The sequence below is a fragment of the Hypomesus transpacificus genome, chromosome 12 (assembly GCF_021917145.1).
Source record: "Hypomesus transpacificus isolate Combined female chromosome 12, fHypTra1, whole genome shotgun sequence".
Taxonomy (NCBI): domain Eukaryota; kingdom Metazoa; phylum Chordata; class Actinopteri; order Osmeriformes; family Osmeridae; genus Hypomesus; species Hypomesus transpacificus.
The window spans coordinates 9631333-9643716 of record NC_061071.1 but is presented as its reverse complement, the minus strand read 5'-3'; the positions used below and the strand labels follow the sequence as shown (position 1 = coordinate 9643716).

The 12384-nt window shown below is 44.3% G+C and overlaps 2 protein-coding genes across 3 annotated transcripts; one reads left to right on the top strand and one right to left on the bottom strand.

Annotated features, from left to right (window-relative positions):
* Positions 1 to 1422: 1422 nt before the first annotated feature.
* On the top strand, positions 1423 to 3293 carry plaat1l (phospholipase A and acyltransferase 1-like). Of its 2 annotated transcripts, none has more exons than XM_047031516.1 (5): positions 1423 to 1532; positions 1860 to 1989; positions 2150 to 2238; positions 2575 to 2739; positions 2932 to 3293. In XM_047031516.1, exons 1-5 carry the CDS (start codon positions 1524 to 1526, stop codon positions 2995 to 2997), a joined length of 459 nt encoding a protein of 152 aa, XP_046887472.1. In that variant the 5' UTR covers positions 1423 to 1523; the 3' UTR covers positions 2998 to 3293. The 2 variants fall into 2 exon arrangements, with proteins under 2 accessions (XP_046887472.1, XP_046887473.1); XM_047031517.1 differs by having other exon boundaries at positions 1432 to 1532; positions 1863 to 1989.
* Positions 3294 to 5051: 1758 nt separating this feature from the next.
* ephx2 (epoxide hydrolase 2, cytoplasmic) lies at positions 5052 to 11359 on the bottom strand. The gene is made up of 19 exons (XM_047031500.1): positions 11121 to 11359; positions 10896 to 10974; positions 10542 to 10701; positions 10179 to 10369; positions 9352 to 9474; positions 9170 to 9241; positions 8769 to 8864; positions 8559 to 8637; positions 7749 to 7783; positions 7552 to 7578; positions 7317 to 7402; positions 7078 to 7189; positions 6915 to 6989; positions 6607 to 6649; positions 6366 to 6468; positions 6211 to 6280; positions 6001 to 6081; positions 5849 to 5907; positions 5052 to 5623 (listed from the first exon to the last, which is right to left on the bottom strand). Exons 1-19 carry the CDS (start codon positions 11222 to 11224, stop codon positions 5539 to 5541), a joined length of 1680 nt encoding a protein of 559 aa, XP_046887456.1. The 5' UTR covers positions 11225 to 11359; the 3' UTR covers positions 5052 to 5538.
* Positions 11360 to 12384: the final 1025 nt, after the last annotated feature.

The window sequence follows — 12384 nt, the reverse complement described above, 5'->3', positions numbered from 1 at the left end:
TGTGTGTGTGTGTGTGTGTGTGTGTGTGTGTGTGTGTGGGTGGGTGCGTGGGTGGGTGGGTGTGTGTGTGTGTGTGTGTGCGTGTAGTTACACTGGTGACCCCTGCCTACTCAACCCAGTAGCAGGTAGAGCTGAACTCAGGTGCCTCCAGAGGTGTGTGAGCTGGAGGCTAGGTGCTGCACTGTACCAATGGCATTAGAAAAGCTTTGTGTGTGTGTTTGTGTGTGTGTGAGAGAAAGAGAGGTCTGTTTTTTTTCTTGAATACTGTTTTCTTGAAACTGAAAAGATGTTTTCGATGAATCAAATGTTTTGAAATTATGTTGCTTGAGATTTCACAGTTTGAATTGTGTGTGTCGGGATATGTACCACTTAGCTTACTAACAAATAATCTTATTGTTGAATTTATAAAGCATTTATTTTTTCAACAGATGCTGAAAATGATATATATTTTGTAATTGTGTGCGATGATTTGATCAATGTTTTCTCAGAGATAAGCAGGGGACCACAGAGCTCCACGGACAGATGTTGTTGAGAGTGTTCTAGAATGTCCCAGATCTGAAAGGCCCCTTGCACTGACAGTGTCGTGAGCCCTGTCTGTTGACATACAAACATGCAGGATCAACCACTTCTTCCTCTGCGATTCAAACCCTAACCCACAAAGAGGAAATTCAGACATGACCATGTAAGGCTGCACATGATTTCTTTTCTGCTCCTCGGTCCTCCAGTCTAGCTCCCCGGTCCTGCTTGGTGGTAGAACAGGATTTGCCTCTATCTCTCTCAGGTTTAATTGTGCGATAGTGAATGTATCCAGAAGGCAGGTTATGGAGAGGCTGTGTTCAGGTTGGGTCTGTCAGGTACAGCTGGGGCCACAGGTTCTGAGACCACATTGAACAGTTAAGCTCTTTGGAACATTGTCAAATCATGCTAGGATAACATGGGTCATCAGGTTTTGCACAAACTTATGGAATCCATGCACGCTGCCACTAGGGCAAAAGTAAGACATGTACCAAATATAAAGATATTCTGAAGTTTTTTAAAGGTTTACCTTTTTGTTTTTTTACATGTTGGTGTTAGCATTTTTAATGAAAACAAAAATGGAAGTATGTGACTGGTGGTCTCAGTCTTTTGTACCCTACTGTAGTCATGATGAAGATGTGGAAGGATCCTGAGGAAAGCCCTTATTAAAGGACCTCTGTCGGGTTTATGACTTCTGTGTACTGAACATGGTGCCTTTATGTCTTTTAAATAAAGACCTTTAATTGAACTATGTGTGTGTGTGTGTCAGAGGGTGTGACAGCCAGGTGTTTCCTAGTAGGAACAGAGAGGTGGGGCTGGTTAGTCAGCCGTTAATATTACCATGGTTACATTGCCTAGCATCACTAAGCTCAATATGTAAAATAGCCTGAAAATATGTGTGTTTGATAATCCACTTTGTAGACCTCAGCACATCACACTAGTGTGTGTGGATGTGGATGGGAGCGTGATCAGATGTGGTGAAAGAGGAGCTGTCCAAACAGACAGTCATGGGACAGGTAAGATGTTATTTATGATTAACGATAATGGCTGGGTTTCCCAGATTCGTTAAGAAGCTTTTAACGCTAAGATCTTCTTATGAACGTTCTAAGAGCGTTCGAGAGCGACCTTAGAACGTTCTCTTAAGACGCTCTTAGTGTTAACTTCATAACTAATCTGGGAAACCCAGCCAATATTGAAGGATTAGACATTTGATTTTGGTACTTTCACATACACTTATGATACTAAGCATGCGGATACTACAGAGAGAAACCAGGGATGAGTGAGTCCACTAGGACCTGACAGGAACCATGGAAGTTCATTTGATGTTTTATCTGTGGTGACAGAAGAACGTCCATCCTAAGATTTTCCCTGGGGATATTCTGGAGTATCGCAGGAATAAGTACTTCTCCCACTTTGGAATTTATTACGGAGAAAGAGATGGTGTTCCCTACGTGGCTCATCTCACGTGCAGAGGTGTGTGTGTGTGTGTGTGTGTGTGTGTGTGTGTGAGAGTCAATCAGGAGCGTGTGTCCATTTACACAATATCATCAAATATACAGTCAACTGCTGTCATTTTGGTTTTACTGTCTAATCGTCAAGGTCCATTCTAACTTGTGTGTGTGTCTGTTTGTAGATTCCGATGCAAAGATCCTGATGTTTGGACGAGCCATGAGGTCAGAGGTCAAACTGGACCCTTTGGAGGTGGTGGGATGCAAATACAAGGTACACCATCACACACTGACACATTACTATAGCACAGTCTACACTAGCAATCTGCAGCTCCTTGCTAACACAGCGTGGCTAGCTAATGCTAACCACGGGAGTCAGATGGCTGAGCGGTTAGGGAATCGGGCTAGTAATATAAAGGTTGCCAATTCGATTCCCGGCCGTGCCAAATGACGTGACTTCACCCTACTTGCATCGTGGGAATGTCCCTGTACTTACTGTAAGTTGCTCTGGATAAGAGCGTCTGCTAAATGACTAAATGTAAATGTAACCACCCCATACATGCCCCTCTCCCCGAGCCCCAGTGAGCCTGGTGTTGTGCTTGTGTCCCAGGTGAACAACATGCTGGACGGGGCCTTGCCTGCCAGGGACTACCACAGCGTGGTGAAGCCTGCCATCGACGATCTACTGGGCAAAGAGATCACCTTCGACATCCTGTTTCACAACAGCGAGCACCAGGCCACCCTCCTGAGATACGGAGTCAAGAAGTCTGTACAGGTGGGTGAGGAACGGACACTTCTGTATTATAAATACCATACACAGATAATGGGTGTACGCGGGCAGAATCAGACGTTGGTATAAATGTGTGTGCGTGTTCACTACACATATCAGTGTTAATGTAATCACCTTGACAGATGGTGTTCCAGTGTGTCTACACTAAATGCATTGATGTATTGTCATCGTTTTTAGATTGAACCCGTCTACAAACACATCATGCCAGCATGGAAGGACCTGTTTAGGAAGAATAAGCTGTAACGCCTTTGACGCCCAATTCTGCAGTACTATCTTATAGCCAGCAGGTGGCAGCAGAAACCCTCTACTGATATTTAAGCTACAATAAATGTATTTCACTCATTTCACCTGTTACATCTAAATAGATTCATGGTCAAACGTGAGCAGTGAACAAAAGACAGTTGGAATGTGATTGCTAAACTGTGCAATTTACACTTCTACAAAAACATATCTCTCTGTCCCTCCCTCCTAGCCCCCCTCTTTTTCTGTCTCTCACTCTCTCTTCCAACCCAATCGTCTTCCTCTCTTTCTCTTTTTGTTCCTCTCTCATTCTCTCTCACACATTCTCTTTCTCTCACACATTCTCTTTCTCTCTCTCTCTCTCTCTCTCTCTCTCTCTCTCTCTCTCTCTCTCTCTCTCTCTCTCTCTCTCTCTCTCTCTCTCTCTCTCTCTCTCTCTCTGTGTCTCTCTCACTGGCGCTCGGTAGAGATGGGCAGAGATGAGCAGAGACAGTTCTGACCCTTATGAGCCGAGTGATAAACCTTCATACTGACAATTAAACTCCTTAATCAATCCACCCAGCAGCTTTCCCTTAAACATGACTGTTCTGAACACACACACACTTTCATGACTATGCGTTAGCTTTTTTTGGCTACTGATTCAATTGAGCCATCCTTATGTTCAAATTTGGAACCTTGTAGTCACATGTACATACAGTGTATGATGTGTAGTCAGGCCAATGAACGGTATGTCTCTACTGTTGATAAAGTTTTATTTTAGAGGTAAATCAGTTATCAGGATAGTTTTATTATTATTTTGTCATAAAAATATAAAGAACATGCGTTGACAAAAAAAAAAAATGTTTGTGAATATGAAGCACAATAAAGAAATGTGATTGACAAAAAGCAGTTTATCACTTGTCTTTTGGTACCTCACGATTATATTCTCGGGGTCACAATTCGATTTTTAATCGATGCACAATCTTTCGATTTTTAAGCACATTTTGATTCAATATATGCTTACATAACAAACAATATTTTTTTCCCCACCCCTAGTACTTAGTGCTGAATGAAATTTAATTAGGTCACTAATGTGATTGCTTATATGTAAATCAAATTAATGCTTTTTCCATGACTGAATTCATTGAAAGAAATTATTTTCTTTAATTTTAATATTTTTGGGGTAATGCGTCTTGTAGGTCTTAAATTTCAATCTTTATGGTCTTAAAATGTCTTACAAAGGTCTTAAATTAGACTTACTGAAACCTGCAGGAACCCTGTCACCGTTCTGTTTACCTGTTCAGTGTGAGAATGTGTTCAGTAAACTGGACAGTCACAGACCAGGACAGGACTGTCACTGCTCTTCATCATATCATGATCAATCAGAATCTAGAAACCAGTGCCATGTGACACCCTCCCAACCCTCTGATATGTTGTGGTGTGTGCATGCAAACCGTCTGGTCAAAGTGTGTCATGCAGACTTCTGCAATTTGTCACTCACACATACACACAAACACACACAAACACACACAAACAAACACACACAAACACACACACACAAACACACTCCCCAGAGACACGGAGTGAGAGTTTCATTTAAGCAGGGACTAAGACCATGCCTCCACAGCTACAGCAATGCCACACACAGGAGATCTGCACCTTTATAAACAGAGTCTCTAGTAGGAATATATTAATTGCCCCATAATGAATATGCTAATCAGCAGTCTGGTTGCTAGGCTGAAGGGGTTAGGGGTAGTGTTAGGGTCTGTTGTCCATAGAGGATGAAACCGAAAGGGGGAGAGAGATAGAGAGGGGAAGAGCAAGAGACCAAGAAAGAGAAACAGAGGGAGGGAAGGGAGAGGGAGCTGACAATGAGTGGGAGAGTGGCTGTTGCTCTGACCCTGTCTAAATCATCACCCACTCTTTCCCTCCTTCACTTCTCTCCTTGTCCACTCGTCCCCCTCTCCCTTTCTCTCCTCCTCAGACGGAGGCCACACATGCCTTTTCTAAGCTCGCTCTTTCTCCCTCTCCCTCCCACCTTCCCCAATGTGTCTCCTGACCAGAGATAACCAGAGTAATCAGTCTGGTACAGCTTTATTAAACAGAGGAGACAGTCGGAGCAAACAGACATTCTTAAAAGGTTATTAATTCTATTAAATGCTTGTGTTGATACTATAAGATATTGTTCCTAACGATGTGAGTGACAGACTAACTATACTGTCATGTTAGGGAGAATTAAAAACGTTACAATTTTCTCAGTGCAGTTTAAAAATATATGAAATACTTTCATGTTGTAATTCTCTGAGGTCTTATTGAAAGACAAAAACACCATGTTGATAAGAATTCAAAGACAGATTGATAATAATACAAGCGGTGTGTTTGTATGTGTATTGTGTGTGACTGTGCATGCTTGCATGTTCTTTTAATTTGTGTTACTGTGCGTGCGTGCGTGCGTATGCATGCACATTTTCCTTCCCTGTCGTTCTCAACACTGTTTTCACCATACCCTAATTCACACTCCCCCTCTCAATGTATCATCAATACATTTCTCTCTCTCTCTTTCGTTCACAGTCTGGGCGTCATGGTGATGCCAATCTTCCCCAGAGTGTCCTGAAGCCAGGAGATCAAGATCTTGTTCAGCTGAGCTGGTCTGGACACACACACACACACACACACACTTTAGTCATACAACACTAACGACACTGAATCTTTAATTCACTGTCAATCAATAAACTCTGTACTGAACTCCTAATGAAGGGTTGGGTATAAAAGGTTAAATGAGGAAAAAATAGCAATTGTCCAGCTTTCCTTTTCGGAAGTTGTAATAAAATACAAGCTCACTTGCACAAGCACACATACACACACACACACTTACTTCTCCATCTGTGTCCAGTGTCCACACTCTTCAATGTGCCCTCTAGTCAAATTGGGAATCTTACAGATGAAGGAATAACATCATTATTTATTATTATGTACTTTGTATGTGTGTGTGTGTGTGTATGTGTGTATGTGTGTGTGTGTTCTCACCATGTTCTCCATGCCCTTCGAGAACACAGGCAGAAGAACTGGATCTTTCCCTGTGGTCACCATCAGAGCCGGCATCAGCAGCTAAAACCCAGATGCACACACATCTGAGTTGGTGATTATCCATACATACTGACTGCACTCAATGGTTTTGGATTGTATTTCTCAACCTGGTAGTAGTGGTGAGGGCGTGAGCTTCTGGAACTACAGTACCTGGGTCCGGGGACGAGAACACATCCAGGCCCAGTTATTTTCCACGTTACGGTACCAGTTCAACGGACCGCTGGGAGATCAGAACAACACCAGATTCAGCTCCATGCCCCTGAAAACCAGGCTGTCAATGTGTGTGTGTGTGTGTGTGTGCATACCGGAAACCATTCTTCTTGTACTCTGTGACATAGAACTGCAGAGCATCCTCAGAGAGGATGGAACTCCTGGGAACCTCTTCTGGAACCCCCACAAACAGACCTCCTACACACGCACACACACACACGTAATACACAGCTGTCTACTATCCATAACCAACTGAGATAGGCTGGAAGGAGTTGATAGGTAGACACCTGAATCTATGCCATCCAATCAAAATACTAGGTTTACTTCCTGGCTTACCTCTGGCACAAACCCCAGCAGTGCTGAGCCCACCACCACCAGTCTGGATAGGAAGAAACAACCACACTGGTTTGTAGTTGTGTAAGGGTGTGTGTGTGTGTCGTGATTGTGCACATGACGCAACATAGTTAACATGGAAAAGAACTGGCTTCTGCTTTCACTGTGATCTGTGAAATGGAAAATTACTAAAGCACAAGACAGTCTTTGTGTAATTAACATTGAATAAGGAGGTGGCGAGTGCTGTCCGAAGACAATAGTCTCACATTTCTTGAGACAAATGTAATTTCCACCACAGTACTTTGAATTACCTTATCCCTACTCCCGAAGAAGAAGATCTTAAATGTCCGTTCTAAATCTTTCTCCAACTCTGCCTCTGCAACTCCCTGTGACACACACACATGCGCACGCACAAAATCACAAAACCACATGGAGATAAGGGCGACAATCTTTCCCACCTCAACACACACTCACAGGGGTCTGGAAGTAGATCTGGTAGTCAAATATGGGCATCGCCTTCAGTCTCTCCATGGGAGGGCTGGAGGGGTCCACAGGCATCAGTGGAGTGTTCAGAGATGCTACCGCCCTGTACATACACACACACACACACATTGATAAATACATACAAAAAGCTCACAAGCACACAGATTGGGTTTGTGTGAATAGTGTAGGTGTGAGACAGTGAGTGTGAGTGTGTGTGTGGCGTGATGTACCGGACTCTCTCAGGGTGGCACTGTGCCATGCTCCAGACCAGAGCCCCACCCCAATCATGACCAATCAGGGTCACCTGGGGAATACCCTGGAGACAGGGACAGACGGGGATGAAAACAAGAAGGAGGAGAGAGGGAGGAAAGAGGCAGAGAAAATGAGACGGAGAGCTCATTGCTGATTGCTGGGACTGTATTGGCTCTATTCTGTAGTTCTCCAAGACCAGAGAAGAAGACTCACCATCTTATCCAGAAAGACCACCAGATCCTATGGGAGACGACAACATACATAACCATTAACCAATCATGCTTCTGTCTGAGTGACTGATTGGATGTGTGTGAGCGAGTGTTTGCATTGTACTGGAATTGTCCAGGCCTTCTACCAACAGCCACAGTTTGATGTGTGTGTGTGTGTGTGTGTGCCTGTGTGTGGGTTACCTTGCACAACTCTTCCTGTGAATACTCCTTTATATCTGCAGAGAAACAGAATCAAAAGGGGAAGCATTCACTAGTGCTCTACACTGTAATACTCATAACTTCTGATCAAAATGATTACATCTAACTAAGTAATCTAAGAAATGTATTTAAAGGAAACCAATAATAATACATACAAGTTCCTAGAATACGTATGATATATAACTCATGAACAAGTAACACAAAGAAGACATGATAGCAGACCCCAGATGTTTCAGTTATGTGGTGGCGCTGTGGTAACACAGCAGGAAATGTCATTAGCCGGGTTTCCCATATTCGTTAAGAAGCTCTTAACGCTAAGAGCTTCTTAAGAATGTTCTAAGAGCGTTCTAGAGCGTTCTTAGAACGATCCAAAGAAGGTCTGAGCGTTAAGATCTTCTTAACGAATCTGGGAAACCCGGCCTTTGTCTTTTGAGGAAAAGTGCTTCACACAAACACAATCTTCTGACAATTTACCCCTGAGCAATATCAAACAATATCATTCGAAGACATTCTTTTCATTCTCGATGAGAAGGTAGACAGGAACACAGATAAGGAAGATTAAGCTGCTTAGACATAACAACACGAAGCAGACACGGTTACTTTACTCGACACTGGAGAAGTGAAATAACCCAAACAGAGAAGGAAGTGGTTGACATGTGATGTTTCTAGAAAATATAACCACATTTACCATCACAAACATGCATACGGTTGTGGAAACACACACAGTCACAAATGCAAACGCACAGAGACACGTACACAGAGACACTCACACAAACACTCAGTCAGCCTGACCTGGGGGAGCTGAGGAGGCTCCATAGCCCTTCATGTCCAGAGCCAACACCCTGAACCCTGCATCCGCCAGAGCTGGGACCTGACACACACACACACACATTACTATGCTGGTGATACACACATCCCCAAATGGGAGATACAGCCAGGCATTTGTGCATGAGTGAGTGTGAATGTGTGTGTGTGTGTATGTGTGTGTGTTTCTATGCATACCTGGTACCTCCAGGAGTACCAGCTCTCAGGAAAGCCATGACACAACAAGACTGGAGGACCCACTCCCTTCTCCACATAATGGATCTGTACCCCTGGCTGGGGAGAGAGACAGGAAGGGTGTGTGAGTGAAAGTAAGAAAGGAAGGAAGGAATTAAAGAGAAGGAATTAAAGAGAGAAAGTGTGACAGAAAGAAAGAAAGAGTGGGAGAGAGTGAGAAATAAAGTGTGTGTGTGAGACAGAGAGAGAGAGAGAGAGAGAGAGAGAGAGAGAGAGAGAGAGAGAGAGAGAGAGAGAGAGAGAGAGAGAGAGAGAGAGAGAGAGAGAGAGAGAGATGGGGGGATTACATTTCGAGTTAACCACTGAATTTGGGAGGTAAGGTCATTTCTTGAGAAAAATATTACCCTGATGGTTATGTATCCATGAGAAACCTGTTCAGGATGGCAGATTGCTGGGAGGCTATCCTCAGTTAAAACCTACAACAGAAACACACACACATCACTCTGCTTGATTAATACATAACCAGAGTATGTCCACTGTAGCAGTAGTGGTATAGCGTGCTGCAGTAGGTGAGGTTGTGCTATACCTGAACTCCTGTGAAGTCAGACAGCTGCTTCAGAGCTCCGGCCAGGTCCTTCACCAGGACAGCCTTCATCCCAACTCCCTCTGCTGCCTTCACACCCTCCTCATCCTCATCCACCCACACAGCCTGAAACCCAGACAGGCATGTTGAGTCAGGTGGCTGAGCGGTTAGGGAATTGGGCTAATAGTCTGAAGGTTGGTGGTTCGATTCTCGGTCGTGCCAAATGATGTTGTGTCCTTGGGCAAGGCACCCTACTTGCCTCGGGGAAAATGTCCCTGTACTTACTGTAAGTCGCTCTGGATAAGTATGTCAGCTAAATGACTAAATGTAAATGTTAACTAAGCAACCACAGAACCTAAAAAGAAGACAGACAGTTTGACTAACCAAGCACAGAGCCTAAAAAGAAGACAGACAGAAACTGCAAGTAATCAACCCCCACACACACCAATCAGATATGCTGAACACTGCATTTTGAAAACTTCTTCAGAAGCGGAAGGGGCCCCTTTCCCTTCCTCACCTAACACACACACACACACACACAAACTGTTTACAATGGCATGCTTACTCCATAACCACAGTCTAGGGTAGGAGAGATAATCAGGCAACAGCAAACAAGTGTTATCTTCTAGTGGAGTTGGATACAATCTCCTGGATATCCATAGAGACTCAAACCTGCCTATAATAGGAAAGAGAGAATGGCATCTGGATTTACTGCAAACTTGATCAAATGTTATCATCCATCCTCTAGAGAAGCCCCAGTCATTTATGTGATGAGATTATGGGATGCGTGCTGCATAGGCCCATTGCACACTTAAGTGTGTATGTATTACCTGTGATGGTTGGACATCTAGAACTTGCAGAGCGGAGGTAAACATGGAGGGCTCAGGTACCCTGAAGCCGCAGCGGCAGGACTGCTGCAGCAGATCAAAATGCCCACCAATCAGTGACAGGGCTTTGGCGAGGTTACTTCCAGATGCACAATCATCCACCCACTGATTGGCTAACACACCCGTCAACACCCCTGGAAAATACCAACAGGTTTTTGTGCGTTTTAGAACAACTCCTTGTGTGCTTATCTGTGTTTGAGTGTGTGTGAGAGAGTTTGTGGTTACATAGCAGTGGGTGTGTGCTTGTGCATGTCTGTGTGACTGAGGCCACATGTGTGTTTGCATGCAGGTGTGTGTGTGTGTTACCATGCTGGCGCAGTGTATCAGCAGTGTGCAGTACAGGCGTGTTGATGGTCAGTGTCTCTTTGAGTTCATCAAACAGCCCTCTCACTGAGAAACCACCTGGTAGAGCCACGCCCTGCTCCCCGGCCTCCTTCATGCACTCTGCATCGAACTCTGGAATCATCTGCGAACACGCACAGGCATTCACACACGCGGTCAGGCACAGACGCACAGACGCACGTGCGCACACAGGAGTCCCTAACGGAATTTTCTGCTGTGAAGATCAACGTTCCTCTACTTTTTATGTCAGGCAGCTTATAGAGGTATATGCACTGCACTTGTTAAAGAGTATAAAAAGCTGAACCGTCTCATTCTTACTTGAGATAATGTCAGCTTTGCGTTTTCTGCCCGGACCATAGCACTCCCGTCACGTGAAGCGACCTTTCCCAGAAACCCTCTGAAATAAAGCTTTTATAAGTTGGTTGGCTACAATGTAATCAATTCAAGGCTTTCAACGTTGCAAATAATTCGTTACGTGTGCTAACCCCGCGTCCCCAACGAAGAATGCAAATGCTATCATGATAATGTAATTCTGCAACTAACCTCGGAAGTTGATGGGAATCTTCATATTTGTGGAAAGCCAAATCCGGACTCGGAGTCAAAACAACCCCCCACTGGTTAAACAATACCACTTTGCGTCCAGCCATTGTGACTAACCGATCGCGGACAGCCTTTCACTTGCTTTGACAATTGGCCGCTTCACCAAATGCACTCTTCGAGCCGTGCAAAAACTTTCAACATAACAGATTTACATGCTCTACTTTGGTAACGCCCCCTAACCCTACGAACGGATTCTACGAACGCAAGTGACCTGACACAATCCTATGGACAATCCAGAATGTGTGACACCCATATTTCCCAACAGTTTATGCAAAGTTGTATTTATTCAAATTTAATTTATTACCATTCACGTTGACTTTGCCCTTGAGTAGATAAATTATTGTTGGAAGAGTTTGTGTCGTTGTTGACAAACCTCGGTGGAGTAGGGAACGGTGAGTTCGAAGAGGACTTTAGAACCGAGGCTGAGCTGTATAACCTGCCCGTGAATCAGGCTGCCTTAAAAATAAACCTCGTTGAAATGTAAGGAAGGCCTGCTCCTTGCAACTTCAGAGGAATGAACCTGGCTTCTATCAGAGAAAAAAACTTTCTTATCTCTCGTTCCCTCGCAGTCAGCTTTAATCTGACTGTGTGGCCTAAATGAACAGTGCCTGCGTGTGTGTGATCACGAGAACGTGCTTGTGTGTCACCCAAATCCAAGTAATGAAAATGTAGGTACAGGGGGAAAACCTCAAATGAAATCCTCATCTCTTTTGAACTTCTCTTGTTGGCACATTTCCACGTGCGCAGTCCCGCCCGGCTTTTAAGTGAACATTTAAATGGACTTCAATCATCCTTGGACTGCAGTACGTGCGTGTGTGTGCGAGTGCAGCGCGTGTGGTGTGGGAAATAAGAACGCAAGAGTGAAAGGGGATGCAGAGGTTCAGAAAGAGGGAGAGAGAGAGAGGGAGAAGGAGCGAGAGAGAGAGAGAGAGAGAGGGAGAGAAAGAGAGAGAGACAGAGAGAGAGAGAGAGAGAGAGAGAGAGAGAGAGAGAGAGAAAAAGGGGAACAAATGGGGGAGAGCGCGGGGGAAGTGCGATAGAGGGCGGCAGGGGTGTGATTTTGGAGGATATAGTTCCCTTCATCTTATAGTCTCCAGAAGTATCTTGTCTATGCTGTCCGGGCTTACTTTCGAGATCTGACATCATACTATTACACACCCCAAACTAGACAGCCAGGTGTCCTCATCAAGTACACATGATCCTTGCA